This window comes from Melanotaenia boesemani, chromosome 18 (assembly GCF_017639745.1).
Source record: "Melanotaenia boesemani isolate fMelBoe1 chromosome 18, fMelBoe1.pri, whole genome shotgun sequence".
Classification (NCBI taxonomy): Eukaryota; Metazoa; Chordata; class Actinopteri; order Atheriniformes; family Melanotaeniidae; genus Melanotaenia; species Melanotaenia boesemani.
This window is the reverse complement of record NC_055699.1, coordinates 29346338-29368815: the sequence shown is the minus strand read 5'-3', so window position 1 is coordinate 29368815 and position 22478 is coordinate 29346338. Positions and strand designations below refer to the sequence as shown.

Here is a 22478-nt window from a genome sequence, read left to right as displayed (position 1 = left end):
AGTCACTTATAGAATGAAGGACATTTTTTAACCTGCAGCCACTGTGATGCTATCATGTCAATACGGAACAAAAATTTCCTCGTTGAATCTTTGCCACCATGAACGGAGGCGGTTCTGAAGAAAAAGGAGGTCCAGCCCTGATAAAGGTTCAATGCTAAGCAGCCTGTATAGCTGTGTGTGTCATGGTTTTTGTGTTCAGGTTTTGATTTAATCCCCAGTTCTGGTCTACTTTTTCTCACTAGGCTTCCTCTTACCCCTCAGTTACTTTTCTTCCTGTTGTATTTTATAAATCTTATTCACTTTTGTTTTCTGTTGTGTTTTACTACCTTTTCCGGTTACTAATTACCCCACCAGCATCTTGTGTGTAATTATCTCTCTCTTTTTAAATGTTTTTCTTCTTTTATCATTTTTCTTTATTCAGTGTTCAATTAAGTGTGGTTAAGGAAAAGTCTTAGACATAAATTCCATGTTATACACATGGACAAAAGTGTTGGTACCCTTCGGTTAATGAAAGAAAAACTCACAATAGTCACAGAAATAACTTGAATCTGACAAAAGTAATAATAAATAAAAATTCTGTTATTTCTGTGACCATTGTGAGTTTTTCTTTCATAAACCGAAGGGTACCAACAATGTTGCCAACATGTTGTTAGTTCACAAAGCCTAGAGAGAAAGCTGTTTGATAATTAGATCTAATAAATAATCGTTTTTCTCTGTGATTCTCACATGAGTGGCTCATGTACAACATTTGAAATACTGTAATTGTAGATGATTTTCAGCATTTGTTTTTAGATAAAATCAAATGCACAGTAAATATACAAATAGGTTTGGCTTTCTTGCCATATGCTTGGTTTATGTCTTGCTCCAGGCACAGGCTGGTGACCCAAGTTGCATTACAATTGCCATAACACCAACAAACAGCATTTCCTGCAGCAACAAAGTCAGGGATCGTTGAACATTTTAATGAAAAACAGGTGTCTCTTTCTCTCCTGTATATGTTGTGTGTTCCATAAATTCATGTTTATGTAGTTCTCCCATGTGCGACCATTATTATTAACCTGATTATTTCAGGTTTAACCCTACTGGAGCTAAACAGACTTGGGAACAAGTCAAGAACAAATACAAAACATACTTCAGTGACAAGGTTTTATTTCTTCATCAAAAGGATGCATCTGTTCCTACAAACTCTCTCTCCTTAGAGTGCCTCTCATGATCCACGAACCAAAGTGGACAGAATGTTCTAAGAATGGGCAGAACATTTTCCAAGAGAACTGATTGTCAGGAGTTGGTGCTTTTATACTCTACCTCTTATCCAGAACATAACCTGCTCCGGAGCAAGTTAGCCATTCAGTGTGAGTTTACATGGTGTGTTAAGAAGTGAACCAGTGTCTTACAGAAAACCCTCGATAGTTACCTCGAAAGGAAAAAATCCGGCTTCGTAGTACAGGCCTTTGTTGTACATTTTTCCCATTTAAATGTTCATTCTTCTCCACTGTTCCATCTAAGTCTGAGGCCATGTTTTCCAACCAAGAAAGGATAGAATGCTTCCTCTGGGTTGGAAATGAGTCCATGCCTCAGGTGGAGGAGTTTAAGTAGCCAGGATCTTCATGAGTGATGGGACCAGAGATGGGCTGATGAATTGGGGCTTTATAAGAAGTAATGAGTGTGTTGCACCAGTCTGTTGTGATGAAGAGGGAGCAGAATTGAAAGCCAAAGGTTTCAATCTTACTCTCAAATGTGAGTTGCTTTGGATAAAAGCGTCTGCTAAATGACTGTAGAATAGAATTTACTGGCCCATCTTTATTCTAACCTTCAAGTGTCCCACCATCCAAGTGTCCAGGGAAAGTCCCAGGACACTTGGGTGTGGGTCTCCATATCTTTTCTGCCTAAGGAATGCCATGGATACCTAGGAGGCGAAGGATAGTGGTGCTGGAAAGCAGAGGGATGTCTGAGTTTCCTACCTGGACCTGTTGCTTCCATGACTCAATCTCAGATAAGCAGAATAAAAAGGGTTGGATGGACTTCAGTTGCTGAATTTTGATTGGTGGTACTTGAATGTTGGTCAGACATGTAACTACAGAGGAAGCACAGGTCATGTCCTCTCAATTGCTTTTGGGAATGTGGGAATTCTAATGACCCAAAGAGGTGTTTACAGTTACCACATGTTGGGTTCTTTTAGAGGCAGAGTCTACCAAATAACCGTAAAAGAACACCAAACACAATAACAGAAAAATGTTGAGTAACTGCCTGGATAAGACTGCCTCATGTGAATATCACCAGTAAATTTCATAGTTAAAAGTTCGAAGGAATTAACAAACAGTGATAGAAAGAAATCCAGATGTGAACCAAATTAGCGTTCAGTGTTGTTGCTGCCTGAGGAAGCGTCGCTCATCGACTGTAAAGAATCTCTCCTCACCCATCCGTGACAGCTCCACTGACTGTTAATGAGGCCTAAATGTAAATCAACTGTAAAAGGGTTCAGGCTGCTAGTGTGGCCTTTAATCAAACACATACAGCTCCTCTGTTTCAGCATCTTACTCTACAGTAACATTGAAACAATTGCACACAACTGAAGCTTAAAAATTATGTATGTGGCAGCTGTAGGTCTTTTATTATCAGGAGTTTACGTCAACTCAGATTTAGGAATTTCAGCTGTGATGATTTCATGTAACACACAGAGATAAAGATATCTCTGCCTGTAATCACTAATTATAAAACCAATATCTGTGATAAGCCATTCGCGAAGATGTTTTAGTGTTTGCAATTTAAATATAGACCGTTCTCAGCTTTCATCACAGATCATGTGAGTTGCACGTTGGCAACCGTGGGTGGCAAAAAGAAAAACAAAGCAGGTGTACATTCATGCTGTGCCTTTGGATGTTCCAATCGACATTCCAAGAATGGGATTCATTTAACAGAATTCCTGCTAACCCTGAAGGCCAGGCGAGAGAACTGGAAGCTGTCACAGCTGTGTAGTCAGCACTTTTTCAGTTCTAAACTGTGTCAACAAACAAAACAGTAATAAAGTAGTTATGTTTTCCGACAGCTACTGCAACGTTACCTCCTAAATATAACATCGAGACATCCCAAATTTTTACATTGCGTCTGCCGTCCGCTCACCTTAGACATGAAGAGAAAATACTTTGTTTGGGGCATTTACCACAGCTATAGGTCTCATACCCAACCTGCCACAAAATATTTATAAGCCTCTGTAGTTTTTAATTCTGCCCCTGTGAAGTGCGACTAGCTTTTTGCCACCCATGATGGCGATGTAAAAAAAAAAAAAAATAAATAAATAAAAAAAATAATAAAAAAAAAATATATATATATATTAGGGGTGTAGAAGTGCTTTGTGGCGTTCTCGCAGCTAACTTTTTCTGCTCTTTTCTCCCAACGATTCTTAAAGGGGCCACGCTGTTATTTAACACTGCTCTAAAACAAGCACCAACTATTTTTATACCACTTGATGAAGACTGTTTGGCCTTGATGTATGACCGCAAAAGGGTCTGTAATTGATCAAATGCGGGACAGTAAATAGTGCTTTCTGGCTCTAAACTAGACCCTCTTGTTAGCCTTGGCTCATCTATGGTCCAGCTGTAGACCTGGTTCAGGTTCAGAGCTCTGCATGTTGGGAGCGAGGAAACCTTCACTGCCTATGTTTTCTTTTGAAGTGTCTCGCCACACTACTCACATAAATCCCTGAGAGAAGCAGACCTCATAATTACACAGCCAAGGCGCCCACCATGGCACAATAAATGACAAAATGACATAAGTCTCTGGATGTCTAACAAGAGAAAATAGACTAGTGTAGAGAAAGTGGCCTGATGCTGTCCCTTTGTGAAAGCAGACTAATCCTCCACTTCAGCCTGCCACTTAATGTTTAAGAGTAAGAAGGCTGTGACAGCCTTACATCTCAGAACTGAAGATCTGACAGAAAAGTCAATAAAAGATAAAGTTAGACAGCAGAACAATACAATAAACCACAATAGAACCCACTGCCTGTCTCACCACATCCCCTCAAAGCGGAGCTTTGTTGGATTATCTCACTACAGGCAACAGTATAAGTGAGTTCAAGTGTCCTGCTTTTACAGCTCCCTGAAACCACAATTGGTTAACAGAATAAAACAGCATGTGCAGTCAAGCAGGATGAGTTTCCTCTGTACGAGGATGAACTGCTGATCTTTCATGTCAAAAGAATCTATTTGAAGTGGTTGTGGGATCTGATAAGAACTCCTCCTAGCATCCTTAAAGTGGTTTTCTGCACACACTGAACCCAGAGGAGACCACATAGCCCAACCAGAACATGCTGCTGTGATTACTGGAAAATGGATGCAAAGGGATTCCCAGTGAGGAGCTGAAGGGTGTGGTGTGGGACCCGCTGCAAACAGGTTACCCTTTACCTTGTCCTGTCAGGCATCATAGCAGCAGCATGATGTGTTCTGCTGAACAAATTAGCCAAGGGGATCTTTATGGATATAAGGTCCCTTTTGACAATTTATTTTTCACTTTTATTGTGGAAAAAAAAATCAATCACAACAACAACATCAGCAACATAAAGAAAAATCTGCCACAGATCACTGATCCCAGGAGGCGCCACCTATTACGCCAAGCGGCACCCCCCAGAGACAAACAGATTGCAGGGACCCCAGGAGCCCAAGAGCAATCCACCACCCTAAGGCAGAGGCCTGAACAGCAACCCAATGCGGGCCAGCACCCACCCTGATGCCCAACACGGGCCCCCTGAGGACCAGGGCATTAGTGACCTTTTTAATGAGTCGTCGCTGTGTTCTTGGGGTAATTTAGGCTCTCACTGCGGTTCGCTGGAGTCCCAAAGCTTTAGAAATGACTTCATAACCTTTTCCAGACTTACAGATCTCAACTACTTTCTTCCTCATTTGTTCCTGAATTTCTTTGGATCTTGGCATGATGTCTGGCTTCTGAGGATCTTTTGGTCTACTTCACTTTTTCCGGCAGGTCGTATTTAAGTGATTTCTTGACTGAGAACAGGTGTGGCAGTAAGCAGGCCTGGGTGTAGCTAGAGAAATTGAACTCAGGTGTGATAAAGCACAAGCATGTTTTAACAGGGGGACAATCACTTCTTCACACAGGGCCATGTAGGTTTGTTTTTTTTTCTCCCTTAATAAGAAACCTTCATTTAAAACTGCATTTTGTGATACCGAAAGAAAGATAGAATGATGATAATATAAAAAATTACAATAGTCATCAAACGTACCTGCAGATGAACGTACCAACACACAAACATCAGCTACATCTAGCGAGAAGCGGATGGAGAGACGAGCACGTTTGTGAGCATGCAAGTGTTAATATGCATGTGTGGCCATGCAACAGGGAGGAAATGTGTACCCGCAAGGGGGCCGCGATCACGCCGCACCCCGAAGCATCAGCGGGGGACGGGGGGAGCCCGAGGCCCCAAAGGCCAAGCAGATCCACAGAGTACCAAGCCCGGGACAGCCAAAGCAGACAGAGCAGCGGCCCACCCGGACCAGAGCAGAGGGGTCCCCAGACTGGAACCCCCGGCGCGACGGGGCAGGGGCACCGGGCACCGGGCACCGGGCAGCCCAGGGCGATGGCGAGCAGGCCCAGCGGGCCGCACGAAGGGCAGGCTCCCCACAGGCCCAAGGGCCACCCTTTCCCCCCAGCAAAGCCCCACCCAGGAACCCGACGGGGCCAGACCGCCCCAGGCAAAACCACCGTGGGCCACGCCAACCCAACACCAAGGCTAGGCACCCCAAGGACAAGAACATGTCCGCCGGTCCCCCCCCCCCCCCCCCCCAAAAAAAACAAAAAAAAACAAAACTTTACCCCAACCCTTACCCATTCACCCCCCCGCGCCCCCCCCCCCCCCCCCCCCGCCACCACCAGGGGCAGCCCAGGGAGTCTAAGGCCTGGTGGGCCCCAGACCCGACCCTCTCCACATACACACACCCACACAACCACATACATTCTCCCCGGGATCTCACCAGCCCCCCGATGCGGCACTGAGGGCAGCCCCCAGGGCAGATGGCGCCCAGCAGCACCCCACACAGGACTCCAGGCAGGCACCGAACCTCCACCCCCCACAGCCCCGAGTGCATCCTGGGAAACGAGGGCGTAGGAAGACCCCTGCCCCCCAGCCTGAGTTGTGTGTGCATGAGTATGGGCTATTTATAATGCAATTAAAAACTGGAAGGAGCCATGAGATGGTGATGGTGTAGTACTGTGGTAGTTTATGTTGTTGTTTTTTTTTTTTGTGATATGTTCTGGGCAGCATAGACAACTGTTATTTCCACATTTTAATCCTGTCCTTTTCGCCCTTTTTTTTTTTTTCCTCTCTCTCTCTCTTCCTCTATCTCCCTGTCAGGTTCGGCACTCACATATAAGACTAAAGAAAATAAGATTACAATAAAAATAATAAAAATATCAAGGGCAGCCATGTATATAACATGTCTCCCTTGGTAGAGCAAATCTGTCAAGCAAAATATGGCACACAGACCACCGTTCTGTATGTTAGGATGCTGGACAGGACAGGGTAAAAAAAAAAAAAAAAAAAAAAAAAAAGAACTGCATTTTGTATTTACTTTTGTTGTCTTTGGCTAATTTTTAAATTTGTTTGATGATCTGAAACATTTAAGTGTGACAAACGTGCAAAGAAAAAAAAAAAGAAATCAGGAAGGAGGCAAACAGTTTTTCACACCACTGTACATTAAAACACCACTGAAAGTGGACTAAATACACACATTTATGCCACACAAGAGATTTAATCTTTGGACAAATAATAAAAAAAGGACGTAATAAAAGTTGTTTAATGTAGGCAATATAGATTCAGTAAAAAGTTTAAAAGTTCAGAGTAAAGTAGGTTCATTGATGAACAGTCCTTGTTTACCAACCATTATGACCAAATTTATTCCAAAGTCCTAGTAAAGTATTTTTTACGAAATTTCTTCGTAAGTCTTCGTATTCTGGATTTATTCTTAGATAAGAAGAAATCCTATGAACCTCTTTTAAACATCAGAGTAGAAATATTTGTACAAAGTCAGCGTCTGTGTTTTTTTCTCTTCAGTTTGTTAAAATAGAAAAACTACAATATTGTTTTTTGTCCGATTTTTAAGTAAGTTATTGTAAATTACAAAACATTTAGTTATTTTAAGATAAAAAGCAAGATATTGAAGATCATGCGCTCACATTCTAGTTTCTCTTAGGGGAAAAATAAACTATTTCTTATTAATTTCATTCATTCAATAAGTCACAGTTTAGACGGCTCTAATTCTATTGTTGGTCTTAACACCATCAATGCAAAAGACTGAACACACACCTCCGTTCCCTCAACCACAAGAATAAATTTAATATCCAAGTCACCTGTGAATGGCAGATCCACCTGTTGAATGTGGTCTTTAATAATTAAAATTTACTACAATATTATAATAATTTGTTTTATGAAGAAATCAAGGTTATGTCCTGACCACCTGGTTAATAACACCTATCAGATTTACCTGGAGGATTCATCTGATGCACCACTCGCTCCGTAGACAAACCGCATCATAAAATGACACCACAGCAGGTGAAAATTTGCTTCACAAGAAGGTGCAGTAGGTGATGTAATAAAAATCTATTTTTGTTCCTCCTCACAGGTTCATGGGAGCAGACTGCTCTCCATGTTCAGGAGAAACCAGAAACACTCAGAGGTTGCATCTGCCAAGCCATTGGGTCACTCACCTGAAAAAACCTACCCAGTTTCCAGCCCCATTCCATCGCTCAAGCTGATTTCACTATCTGGATGGATTTTCCATCATCAGGATAGATTCCACATCTAATCCTTGACCCTGGAAACAAACCCTTAGACAAATGGCTATAATAGTCTTTGAAGAAATTCACATTTCCTCTAATGGCCGCCTCCTGGGTTAGCTGCAGTTTGGGTTAGCTGTTAGTGTACTTAACACCTACTATGATGTCATATTGTCATTGTATTTATTTATTTTTTTCCGTTGCCAATGATTCTGGGCATTATCTGTTAAGTTAGAAGCTGTATTGGCAAAATTATCTCTATGTCCCAATATGAAGGAATCCTTAAACAACATTCCTGGATCCAGACAGTCATCTGGCCAACCCTGAATTCTAATCACTTGCTCCTTTATTCCATTTATTAAATTTCCTAAACATTTTATCCAAATCTGTCCATAACATTTTGAGTTCTGTTGCTAACAGAGAGACAAACCAACGCTGCCGAAAACATGACCTCCACCTTGGTGGAGGTAATTAAAAACCCACTCCAATGAAAATCATGTTTTTCATCTTGTTCATATGTTCATTTGTTATTTTTCTAATGGAGAGACCATATCTTTAGAAAAGTAAGCACAAAATTGCATTTCTGCTTTCAAATCAACCAATGGCAGACCCAATAAAGGCAGGCTCAGGCAGCAGTGTTGCCAAATTAGTGACTTTGTTGCTGTAGTTAGCGAGTTTTCAGACCACTCCAGCGACTAGCGACAAATCTAGTGACTTTTTCTGGTAGTATTGGAGACTTTTGGAGACTGACTTGAATGAACGTAGTTTATTATTCTTAATAATATTTTAAAACCTGATATTTTTGTGTATCTGGTGGTCTATAGTATGAGAGCCTTTTAGAAATGTTAAGTCTTTGGAGGTTCATGTACAAGTCTGGTTGTTTTTTTTTTTAGTAGTGGTTTGATAAGACACCTGAAAGCAGAGATGTGTTTACAGTCTGTAAGCTATGTAAGTCCATGCACCCTGAAACATTCTTAAAAAACCTGGTTGGCAGAGCAAGACAGCAAACAGGGATTTTCAGATGGCCAATGACCTCATCCAGGTTTTTAGGATTATGGAGAGACACATTTCAGTGGTATTTTCTCCAATGTACCGTTTCTTGATAACTTCTGTTTGGGCTTTTTTTGTTGACAATAACAGCACTCGGAAAGGAAAAAAAAAAAAAAAAAAAATATGTATATATATATAAATATATAATATAAATTGAAGTTCTGTTTAATGTTACTCTGTTACTCAGCAGAAGTCACATCCACACAGTGCCCACAGTGCGCTGAAAGTGGCGCTCAAATAGAAAAACACAGACTAAATAATTCACCTTTCACCAGTTTTTTAGCGACAAAACTAAAATTTGGAGAACACAGACTGGAGACAGATCTGTGATCTCATCCCCTCAGTGTTCATTCTGTACTGCTTCTTTCCACATGGCTAATTTACATAATGAGAGAGTGTACATGAAAATGATACCCATTATTTTTGTTGCATCGGTAATGTTGGGTTGGGGGCGTGAGGGGCTGCAAGTTAGCGTGAAGAGCCAGCGCTCGGCATGGTGGTGGGGGGTGGGGAGGTGCCTTCAGCGCAAACAGGGGAGGGCACTGTCTCCGCTAATAAGCTACTGGTGCTGCAGTTCTGGAAAATGGCACAGGTTTTAAAATATTCATTTTAAAACTTAAGGAAATGAATATAGTTTATAGTGACCCATAACTGCCTGATAATATCTATGATAAAGGTCTCTTAGAGTTTTGTATGTTCTGAGAAATTATCTTTAGAAATTATGGAAATGTGTTGATACACAGAATCAAAATTTGGCTTCAGGGAATGTTTGAGACGTACAAATGAATGACAAGCCCTGTAGCACCAGAATACATTTTACAGATTTTTTTACATGTTCATTTGCAGTGGCACCGTTCTGCTGTGGTCCACAGTGGTACAACATTACACACCACTTACATCGTAACACAGTCAGCAAATATAGATGGGCAGTAAAAAGTGGTCTGAGAGGATTCTGGGGTCTTGCAGATTGTTAAAACTTTATTTGCATGGTGTTGTTGAGGCTTAAATGTGTTTGTTTGTTGCTTTTCATTTTATTTTAACAAGCCTCCTGCTGACTGAGATTACTCACTGCAGGATTTGTCCATGCGTCAGTACAGAGCTGCTAATGGCCTACCTCCAAACCGTCTCTTCAGTGTACAAATACAGTGTAATTTTCTTGTTCAGACTCTGGACTACAAAGTATTGCAATAAAATTTTACTTGTAATATTTAAACTGGTGTATTTACAGTCATGCCTTTTTAGATTGTGTGCTTCCACAGGTTTCTCATGTCAAAGTTTCCAGCTTATGTATAAAATGCAAAGTGTGCTGTCTTCAGAAAGATTAGCTGTACACTTCTTTTCTTGAGTTATTAACAGGTATTAACCTCAGAAAATGAGCGAGTCAGACCATGTGTGAGTACAGTATTTCATTCTATGAACTTAAAGTGAGCTGTCATTACAGGCTGGGGAGATCTCAGTAGAGGCAGGATGAAGATGGATGCTGAATTGGCTTTCCAAGTTACAGTAGAATAGTAGTAGTAGAAAGAATAGTAGAATGAATAAATAAGTCCTACATATTAACTGGATTTCTCTCAGAGAAAACAGATGGAAAAGGCTACAGGACCTCTACCTGGACTTGGGAGACTTCTTTCAGGAAATTATTATAAAAATGGTTTTGAATATTCATTTTAAAACTGAATAGAACTTAAAAAACACAAGGAAAAAAATATAGCTAGCTTTGATTTCCAGCTGTCTGTTGTCAGCCTGTGTGATGTCGTCTCTTGTTCCAGAGTGGCTTGACACCAGGAATGCGACGGCTGAAACCCATGTCTTACATACGTCTGTGCTGATGTGTTCCTGAAGCACTGACTCCAGCTGCAGTACACTCTTTGTGAATCTCCCCCACATTTTTGAATGGGTTTCGTTTCCTCTCCAGGGTGCGATTATCCCTATTGCTTGTACACTTTTTCATCTTTTCCTTCCCTCCCCCTCTCTAATAATGTGCTTGGACACAGAGCTCTGTGAACAGTCAGCCTCTTTTGTGTCCTGCCTCCTTGTGCAAGGTGTCAGTTGTCATCTTTTAGACAACTGTCAGGTCAGCAGTCTTCCCATGATTGTGTAGCCAACAGAACTAGATTGAGACCATTTAAAGGCCTTTGCAGGTGTTTTGAGTTCATTAGCTGATTAGAGTGTGGCACCAGGTGTCTTCAATATTGAACCTTTCCACAATATTCAAATTTTCTGAGATACTCAATTTGGGGTTTTCATTAGTTGTCATTTATAATAATCTATATTAAAAGAAATAAACACTTGCAATATGTCAGTCTGTGAGGAATGAATATCTACATTTTCCAAGTTTTCCTTTTTGAGTGGAATTACTGAAATAAATAAACTTTTTCAATATATTTTAATTTTATGTTGAGCACCTGTACCATAAACTATTGGTATCATAGTATTTACGCCCATCTCTGCTCCAAACTCCTCTGATCCTGAACACATGCAGGATCTGTGGACACACTTTAACAAGCCTGTTCTGTGGAGGACCAACTCCAAAACCCACAGAACCAAAAGATTGTGGTATGGAGCTGTTTTTACAGGATAACTGTATTTAGCAAGTGGTTTTGATCTCTGACACAACAAGGTTGAAACTGAATGTTGGATGTACTTTTATAGCAGACAGTAACAGGTATTTCAGTTTCTCTAGCACAAAGGCTCCAACTGAAACAGCTTCCCAAAACATAACCTTCAAATTTCAACAATGCTGCCTTGGGTTAAAACACTAATGTTGTGAAATCTCTCTGGGTCTTTAAGAGTTAATTTCCACAAATTTATCTCCTACTGGTAAACTCATCACTGTCCCACCCCATAACCATAAACTTGATCTCTTTTTGATAGCATGCTCTGTGTAAGAGAAGATTATGGTAAACATGCTCAACATGAGAAACTCATTTTTCATGTCTGAGCTAATTACATAGCTGCCGTTTTGGACGTCAGGCATTCAGAAACCTGTTTATGATGACACAGAACTTGCACTTGGTGTATTGTAGTTGACACCCATGTTTGTGCATTCATATGAGCATGCACAAACATCTCTACAGTCTGAGTCTGCAGGCAGCATTGCGTGCTGAGCGGCTTCCCACTGCAGCCTGAAGCCAAATCCTCCCTCCTTAATCAAAGAGCTGTTAACATGCAACATGGGGAATCTGCAGCTTTTATTATTATTGTGGACTGTTTTACTTAAAGCTGCACAGCTGTCTCTATTTTAATTATAAGGTGTCTGAAATGGAACCATTCTCAGATATAAACAGAACTCTGCTTTAAAAGTGTCTGTATGTTGATAAGTAAGTTTTTTCAGCTGCACATGAGGAAATCTCCTGTTCCAACAGCAACAATATACAGGTAGTTTTACCTGGGTATTGTTGCTATTATTTAGACCATGGCACATTGGTAGTAAGGGGCTGAAAGTGAGCAAAGAAATTTACACCCATTACACCATCAGCATCAGCAGCCTAAAGCATTGGTCTAAAGCAGGATGTATCCATGTTTTCATGCTGTTTCCACCAAATTCTGACCCTACCATCTGAATGTGGAGCTGAAATGGAGACTCGTTAGACCAAGAAACGTTTTCTCCTTTATCTAACCTCCATGAGATTAAAAAACCTCTTTTCCAAGAGTCATCTTGCTAAGAAGGCGGTATACCCAGAAGCTTATAATATACCAGAATAAAATGAATTTTGCAAAGAAGTAGAAAAGCATTCAGATTGGCCAAGGGTGGTTCCCTCTTGAGCTCTTTGAAAATCAGCCAATGTGACAGGCAAATTGCATGCAGTAATGTGTGAACACTCCCACAGCCTTACTGGTAAAGCACACTGGTACACAGTATTGTTAAGGTTTGTAGTAGGGTTTCTTACAATAATGCATATCAAAGTCAAAGTTGAAGTCAGCTTTACTGTCAATTCTGCAGCATGTACAGGACAAACAGAATTGAAATTATGGTTCTCACAAACCTTGGTGTGATGAAATGTAAGCCAATAAACAAAACAACAAAACAAGTACTATCACTAAGTAAATAAAACAGGATAATAAATAGACAAGGCAAATTGCAGTCAGGGCAATATATGTTTATGATTATAGTGAAAAAAAAGAAGTCTGAGTTAGCTTGTGGTCTGGTTAACGTGATAAAGTGGCTGTGTGCTTGATCCTGAGAGTGTAAAAAGTTCATGTGATGATGGGTGGTGTCTGAGTCCAGGGTATGTAGGTGGAAGGGGGGCAGAGCAGGGAGAGAGTTCATCATCCTGACAGCGTTTTGGATGAAGCTGTTCTTGTCTGCTGGTCCTGGCCCGCGGGCTCAGCAGTTTCCATCCTGATGGCAGCAGGCTGAAGAAGCTGTGCGACAGGTGGGTGGGGTCTCTCACGATGCAGGGGGCTTTACAAGTGAAGCGAGAGGTGGAGAGAGGTGAAAACTCAAGTAGTTTTGTAATTTTGGTAAAATGATCGCTCTTATCTTTGGGAACAATAAAGTTGTAGGAAAGTTTCTTTCATCCATGACTTTATATCTAAAATACAGTTTAAAAGGACATTAACTGGCTCCAGGTCATCAGGAGACACATCGAAGTAAAGCTGCGTATCATCAGCATAGCTGTGAAAATAAATACTGTGTCTCCTAATGACATCCCCAAGTGGTAACATGTACAGATTAAAAAGAATTTGGCCTAAATTGATCTTTGGGGGACCCCACACTGGATTTTATGGCTATTTGAGGAGCACGTATCCATACTTAAATAAAACTGTCAGTCTGTAAATGTCGTAGTTGCATGGCATGGAAGGTGTGAACCCAAATGCAGGGTTTATGAGGCACGAGGCAGACGGATGCAAAATGTGTTTTTAATAAACTTAAAAAAAAACTAAAGGACATGGACTGGACATGGACTGAACTTGGCATGAATACTAAAAAAAAGACTACAAAACATTGCAAAGATACTAGGAAACATGGCATAAAGAGACTAAACTTGACATGAACACTACAATGAACTGGCAGGAAATAAATGAGACCAAGAGGTATAAATATACACACAGGGGAACTAAATGGAAGCAGGTGATGTCAGTTAGCCAAATCAAACCATGTGCACTAATGACAGGAAGCAGAAAGCAAAACAAAACTAAACATGACAAGACCAAAACCAAAAACATAGATCATGACATTGAGATAGGAATGAAACCAGTTAAGAACAGTACCTTAGAGTCTCACCAAACTTCTGAGTATGTTTAATAAAATCTGGTGATCTACCGTATCAAAGGCAGCACTTAGACCCAGTAGAACCGGGACTGAAAGTTTCTGTACGTCCAAGTTACACCTGAGGTAATTTACAATCTTTAAAAGGGCCGTCTCGGTACTGAGGTTTGTTTAAAAACCAAATTGAAATGTTCCCAAGATGTTGTTTTTATCCAAAAACGTGTTTGACTGAATGTAAATAACTTTTTCTCTGATTTTACTTAGAAATGGTAAGCTGGATACAGGTCGGTAGTTATTAAAAAAAAAAGTGGGATGCCATTTTAAAGCCAGATAGGAAAACATCTGTTTGAAGAGAGTTATTTATCATATTTAAAAACTCATACTCAGCAAAACCATAAAATGTTTTTAAAGCTGATGTGGGAATTGGGCCTAAAAGGCAGGTTGTTGGGTTTATTTAGGAGAAAAATCAACCAAGCTCCTTAGCATCAACCAGGGCCAGAACTCTCCAGTGTCCCCGGGTAAAGGCAATGCTGCAGGTATGTTAAAATCAACATTTTGTTGAGATAAAAGATTGAATCCAACTACTGATTTTATTTCTGAAGTGGTCTGCAAAGTTCTCACATGCAGCATCTGATACTGGCATGAAGATCTTGCTAAAATCAACATTTATTGAAAGATCAATTGTTTTCAAAAAGGATTTTGGGGTTGTTTTTGTTGTCTGTGATGAGGTCTGAGAAGTGGAGAGTTCTGGCCTGTTTGACTGTATTATTGTAGAATTTGAGTTGTTCACGTAAAATTTCATGGTTAGTTTTGTTTTTCTCCATTTCCCCCCTGCTCTCCTGCAATTTGTTTTCAGCTTTCTAATTTCCTCGTTTCTCCATGGTGTTTTGGATATACTGAAGCAACTCACCTGTTGTCCTAACCTGTCCTCAGTCTGCTTTGTGCTCACCTCAGTGTGAAGCTATGAAGGTATTTCCAAAACCAGGTGGCGATACAGACAGATTGTGTTTCCTCCTCCATCCACAGACTTGCGGGTACTTTGCTGATAGATGGAACGATATGAGCAATGTTACCATGCTGGACCCATTTTCTCCAAAAAAAAGTGGATTTTTTGAAAGATAAAGTGGTTGGTGCTTATGTTAACCCTGGCCTAAAGAGCTGTGCCATGTCTCAGACTGACCTCAGTGCTGATAGTGTCAGATAAACACTGAATCTGATATTGATGATACATGACCATGAACAAAACCTTCATATACAGAGTTGATGCTTGCAAGTCTCTACAGAGCAGAGAAATAAAACAGAAAGCATGCAGGACCTGCACAGGTTTTTTCACTGGAATAAAACCACCATGTCAAACACCTGCTGATAGATTTCTGATTTTACTTTATCAAGCACACAAGCAGTCTACAAATGTGGGAGTTAAAACTGATCATCAGTACAGCCTCGCAAAGTCCGGATCCCAAACCCTTTGATCCACCCGCAAGATTCAACTAGAGGGAAGACAGAGTAGATTCCTCAAAAACACGTTTTTTAACAAGCATTGAAGAGTCATCAGCTAACATCTGCCAGATAATGCATGGAATGACTCTGTGTATATTTATTCAATGAATCTATACCAATGGATCTTCTCTGCTACCATCTGATTATGAAATTGTTCACAGATGAAACAAAGATATGTTGAAAGAACAAACCAGTCTGTATGGTCCTATAACTAATTTTGTTCTGTCTATAGATCCTTTTATAAATTCAAAACAAAAAATACTTTTGATTTAGTGTACATAATAAGCAGAGCATGTTATAATGAAAGATTTTAATCATTCAAATGATTAATGTCTTGGGCAGTTTGCCACTACTGCAAAACATTTTATGCAAAGTACTGAAAGGAAAGTTTGATGGGTCACCAGAACCAGAACAAAACTAAAAGTCTGCTTTCATTTAGTCCAAAGAACACGACCCTTGTATGTGTGGATTGTGAGCAGACTGTGTTGCAGGGTTTAGTTATCGTCATCTGATCCACCCTAGGAGTCTGTTAGCTCTACTTGCTGTTCCTCATGACTCTGATTGGCTGCATTGTTGCAGGCTTGTTGTCTGCGTGTGTCTCTGCATTTCAGCCCATTGCTGAGACATGTTGCCAATTTGCAGGAACACACACAGGAGAGCAGTTGCATCATAGCACTGGTGCAGGTGATTCACACATCAAAACAAGCACAATTTTACCATCCTCATCTGTGTCCAGCCGCAGTACTTGGGGCTGGACATCTCCTTGGCAGGTTGGTAGTTTGTACAAAGGTCATGCATGAATAGACCGTCCTCGCACAAAGGGAGCTGACTTGATTCAACTTCTCCACGTCCAGCACAGAAGAGTCGATTTCTCAGCCAGCGAAAGCACTGACCGCGTCACAACTTGTGAACGCATGTACTCCAATAAGAGCATCACATACACTTTGACCTAGTGCATCCGCTAGCTTGCTGACATCAAGGAATCTTATCCTGGTCCTGGTATCGGAGCCTTTTGCTTAATCAGAGATGTGTACATCAGTGCCAACGATAGACTTATTTCATGAATATGGATTTATTTCAGCATCCATGATAAAACAGCTTGTCTGGAAAGGTTGTCAAACAATTTAGTACCAATAAGGTTTGGTGACCTCAGGTGGGACAATGTCTGGTGTGGCTCGTGGGCTAATACAGAAGAACAAGCTACTTGTGTATTTGGTAAACACGGTGGTCGATGCCTATGCTTATATTCAATATGTTGGAACCACATTAATATCAGTTTGTTCTTGACCTAAGATTCAGAATTTTTTAATGTCATTCCACACGTTAGACACGAGATGAACAGGATGAGCCAGATGTCTTCGGTTCTTTGGTTGATGTCGTGATACATCTTGTTGTTGCTGTCTTGGTTTACAAACTTTTACTTTTTTTCTGATGACTGTCAGCTTAGTTTACCTGTAAAAGCTGTAGGAAATTCTCTGTTGTGTTTCTGGTGTAGCAGCTGCTTGTCTGGTGTTAGGTTGGATTGAACGTTGTTGCTTTCATCTACTGGATCTTTGTCTTTTTTGCAACTTTTTTAGGTTGTAAAAAAGTCTTTTTTTCCACTTTCCTTCTTTATTACTGTCATTTTTTCTGTCCCCTCCAGCAAGATTCCATAAATTCCATAATTCCAAATAAATAAGATAAAACAGTATATTTACATAAATAAAGAAATTTAAAATGAGATTGTCAAGATCAGCTTTGAGGTAGATGTTAAAGAGAAGTGCTGTAAACTGTGACATCAGTGATGTGTTAAACACAGGAAATGACATTTGTGAGATATATGAAGCTACAAATTTTCAGAAACTTTTACCAGAGTGGTTGTAAATGCTTGCATTTCCTGCATATCACAGTATATTAAAGATTTGTTATCCACAGGGTTCTCGGGGACCTCCTGGTGAAGCGGGCCTGCAGGGACCTCCGGTAATATCTGAACTGAGCATGACTTGTGTCTGAATTATTGATGAGCTGCAGTTATTGACACATTTTCTTTGTTTTTGTACGAATTTTCAGGGTGAGCCTGGTCTGCCTGGGCCACAAGGTCCACCTGGGATGAAAGGAATACCGGTTAGTAACATCTCTTTTTCTTCAGTATGGTTGTTTGTTTCATTAGAGGACATTATTGATGACTGACGATAATAATAATCCAGGACTTAAAAGTTAGGAACGGAAATTATTATCTATGTCCATCAGCACAGCTCTTGCACAGTGAGATGTACACCCACTGGACACTTTAGCAGACCGTCCTTGATAAGGCTGGACGCTTTTATCCTTCAGAAGTGCCTTAATTTTTGGTGTCATAGATTCAAAAAGGTGTTGGAAACATTCCTCAGAGGTTTTGCTCCATGTTGACATGATAGCGTCACACAGTTGCTGCAGATTTGTTGGCTGCATCCATGATGAGAATCTCCTTTCAGCCTCTGTAAACCTGAGAAATGCACCTTATTACCATTCTCTGTATGACCTAAACCATGCCACGTTCAAAGTAGCTTAAATCCCATTTTTTTCTCATTCTGATGCTCAGTTTGAACTTAAGCAAGTCGTCTTCACCACGTCTACATGACCAGGTGTGTTGAGCTGCTGCCATGTACTGATCAGATATGTGTGAGTTCAACAGTCAGTTTAAGTTACTGTCAGAGCTTCGCCATTTTAACAAAAAATAAGAATTTCGTGGGAACTCTTAAATTCCAGAGGACGTGAGCCAGCTTTAGGTGTTTTGCTGAGGTTGAACTCTATAACTAGAGACAAAATGTTTGATTCTTGTTTTCTTGTTTTGTGAACACTAGAAGGTAGAAAGCATAAAATGATTTGAACCTCATTTATCAGGCAGCTTTGACCGTCACATTTTAAGTTGACATCACACAGTAAATGCCTTTTATTGAAGAATATATTTTATTACTTTTATGCCATGACTTCTGTCCACACTGAGCTCTGAAGATCTTCAGTCCTAAAAACTTGAAGTAATTTAACCCTGATAATTTCCCACAACATTATCTGTACTCTTTCAGATCAGTCACATGGCTAAAACTTCTTGACACCTTTTTTATACATATAATGAAGAAATGGGAGATGCTTGTGTAGTCAGAGCGCTCTCAGTTTGGATAATTAGAGAGCACTTTTTGAAGGCGACTAGGGACACTAGAAGAGAATTTTCTCCATCTGAAACAACTCAAACCTCAAAAAATGTCACAGTGGTTTTCGTGAGAGCTGTATTGTGTATTTCTACTCAGTGTCTCTTTTGCATCAGATGATTATTTAGTTTAAGTTGTTGATGCTGGAGTCCAGCCAAACAACTCCACCCTCAGTGTAACATGGTCCATGTTTTAGGTGGTGAACATGTTCTGAGTAGCTCTTGGCTGGAAAATTGTTCTGACTTACATTAAAAATGCTGCTTAATCTTAACAAGACAGCTTAGCTGCTTGAACAGTCTAACTATGTGCAACTTCTTGTATTATAACGTCTTACATGTTAGATTAGAAACATCAGATGTACGCTGTAACTGTCTGGCCTGGTCTGAATTGAAGATGTCCATGAAACATCTGTGAATTTTGTCTTAATGATACAAATCCATCCACTTTTTAATCGTGAATAATCGCATCGTTTCGCGCAAAATGTCTCTTTCCTTTAAAAGAAGGCCTACAGCTATATAAAGAAAATGCAGTAAATTTTGATGTACAAACACTACATCAGTGTCTCTCTGAACCTTCCACGATGTCTCTAAATACGTGGCTAAAATATTTTTTTTAAATCTATCTTTCCTGTCATTAGGGGCTTTTTTATTTTTTTTATACTTTACATCATTTTCCACAAATATCTACATCCCTTAGAAGAAATTCTGTTTATCCTCTTTTTATAAAGGTTTTATGTTTTTTTATTTCAAAACCTAAAAACAGAAATAAAAATGTGATTCTTTAAAAATAACAAATATCCTATGGTGGCTCTTCATTAAAAATATATATTAAGTTGCCTTTTTAACATTTGCAGCTCTAAAGGAGTTTTATTTAGCTGGCTGAGGGAAAAATGTCTCTTTGGATTGGAAAGGCTGCAGACCCCTGCACTAAACACATAAACAGGTTTAGCAGCAGTTTTCTCTTTAAACAGCAACAGTTAAAATATTTCTTAATAAATATTCATAAAATTAAATATTTATGAGAAAGAAGGATGAAATGTTCAGGATTTACTAACTAAAAGGTAAAAAGTCAGCAGGATGAATTTAAAGCTGTGAAGCTGCTTCCTTCTAAACACAGAAGGAACAATATGTGATGAATATCAGCATCAGGTGAACAGACAGAAAGCAGGATGAGAATCACACAGCTTCTAGATGGTGAGGAGAGAGAAATATTCACAATATGCACAATAACTTCCATCCATGCACCTTCAGTGCTTCATTATCCAGATTTCTGGCCTACAAATTCTCTAACCTTTCATTCTTAGCTTGACTGTTTAGCTTCACCTATGCAGCCTCCGCTACCGGCAGTTAAGGGGTTAACATCTCGTTTCCGCATTTATTAAAAAAAAAAAAAAAAAAAAAAAAAGTTTCTCGTTGTCTTTTGGGAGCAGTTTCCCGTCCAAAAATCACAATGTCCTGCCATCTGCATGGGTTTAGGCAAAGAGAAACGTCAGTTCTTCTCCTTTTTTTAAGTTCCAGACAGAAAACGTCTCTTCATTTCAATAAACCCGCTCTCTCTGAATGCCAAATTAACTGTAGATAGGGAGAATATCCAAGAAGTTGAACATGTGGATCTAAAAACTTCAGCTGGGATTTAAAGAAGCCCATGTTAATCTTTTCTTATTTCTTGCTCTGTCACTTTCTGTCTTTTCTTTTCCCCTTTTCCTCTAAATAAATAGTTTTTAATATCTTTGCTATTTCAGCCATAATACAGGTTCAAAGCAGCTGGTATGTTGAAATCCATTTGCTGACATGTGAGATGGTGCTGTAAAACAAACTCAGCTGTACACGGATGCTCCGGTGGTTTTCAGATTCAGGACACTGCAGGGTAACAACTCCAGGAACGTACATAATAAATGTCACTGTGCCATCAAAATGATTCAGAAATATATATTTTTAAAGTCTGGAAGATACATAGTGCTACTTTAAGTTACCAGGTAAGTAGTTAAAAGCTGTTTTCTGAACTCACACAAAAGACAAAATTCAGCTTGTCCAAAAGAAATTCATGTTTGTGCAGTTTGTGTGTGGACCCTTTAAACACATAGATTTAAACACACACACCCCTCCTCCAGCAGCAGGACTTAATGGGGTCATTAATTCAACCCAGCGTCTTTATGAGTGCCTTTGATTTATGGTGCTGTGTCATTAAGGTAACGAATGTTGACTGTTAATTTAGGCCAAAAGTCAGCAATGTGTGAGGGGGTCATGCGTTTCGTCCTGAAACAGAGTCACAGTCAGACCGATTCACTTACTACAGAGCTGAAAAGAGTCAGAGATCCCATTGTTTATGATACTGCTGCCCTCTGCTGGTCATAGTTGGGTGGTACAAACATAATCATGGAATAAACACTTAATAAGAACATTTTTGCTCTGTAGACAAATAGATGAATGCTCTTTCTGCAAGATTTATCTTTTAGTCTTTATCATTCTCTTTCTGTTACTGTTAGTAGAACTATACAATGATGCATAAACATACAGGAGGTAGTCTCAGTTCGTGGGCAGGTTTAGCCACTCCTTGTATCTAGGCAACCATGTACAATAGTGTGAAGATAAATATACACAGAATTCAAACTAAGATTGAGTTGACCCGGCTGACCTTAATCACTTCTGGCATTTCAGACCCGCCTGCCTCTGGTTTGGTTTCTCAGATCTTCATAGATGTGCAGTTATATGACGATTATCAGGGGAAATCAGCCCTGCACACCTTCAAACTCCTTCCTGGATCTGTATTTGTCTCTGAAGTGGGAGCTAATTTTAGATTTACAACCTGTTTGTATCTCAGGATTTGAATGTTCAGTGGTTTTAACACAACTTTTCACCATCACTGCTGATGCTGAGCAGCAGTGCTGATCTGTGTTTGGTGCAGTGAGAGGAAGTGATGAGTATACAGCACAGCCTTATGCATGTCTGCAGCAGGAAAAACCTGTTTTTTTTTAATTCAATCTTTTGGGGCCGGTTGTTCAAAAACTTTGATCTGGATAAAAGCTATCCGGATTTGGGAATCCCATTTTTTAGGTTCAAGTGGATCAGGTAATCCAACTTACTTTTATTGCGATTGTTCAAAGCAGCATTGGATTGGATCACCCTGATCCAGAATCTTGTTTTTCAAGATCACCAAATCTGGATTTCCAGCATTTAAAACAATGTGGGATTCCTGGCTATGTGAAGAACAACAGGTAGAAGAGCCGGTATGGGGTTACTTTAAGTAATTTTCACACACGAATCATGAACATCCACTTCTATGTATAATTGTGTGACTTTTGATCGGAGCCACAAAAAATATAAAACAAATTCATTACCAAATAAATTTGGATATTTTGAAAACATCTGCAAGAAAAAAGGCTCTATGTCCCTCTCTGTGGTGATGTTAATGATGCACCGGAGCCCATGTTGAGGAACCGGACCAACCTCTGGCATTCTGTCAGAATGAGGGACGTACAGGATGTGTTGGGAGGGATGCAATCATTAGACATTGTTTTTACAGTTTCTTCTCTGATTATGCAGAGCAGACTGACAGGAAAATCGATTATTTTATGTGTTTGTTATTGAATTTGTTTGAGGGTTTATTTCGTGGGGACAAGGTGGCTTAAAAGGTGGCCTATGCTACTGCATCTATTTTATCCCTGTAATGGTTAAACACGTCAGGTGCACTAAAAAGGTACTATTATTTGTTCAAATCTGAGGTTGTACCGCAGTTTCTTCCTGAAATCCGCCTTGTGATCCTACCCT

The 22478-nt window shown here is 39.9% G+C and overlaps 1 protein-coding gene across 2 annotated transcripts in view; it reads left to right on the top strand.

Moving 5' to 3' along the window:
- Positions 1 to 22478, top strand: part of si:dkey-225n22.4 (collagen alpha-1(XXI) chain) — a 99964-nt gene that overhangs the window by 49864 nt on the left and 27622 nt on the right. For both annotated transcript variants that reach the window (XM_041968603.1, XM_041968604.1), the window contains exons 19-20: positions 17459 to 17503; positions 17594 to 17647. In XM_041968603.1, the coding sequence (XP_041824537.1) occupies positions 17459 to 17503; positions 17594 to 17647 (99 nt within the window). The remainder of the gene's footprint in view (positions 1 to 17458; positions 17504 to 17593; positions 17648 to 22478) is intronic.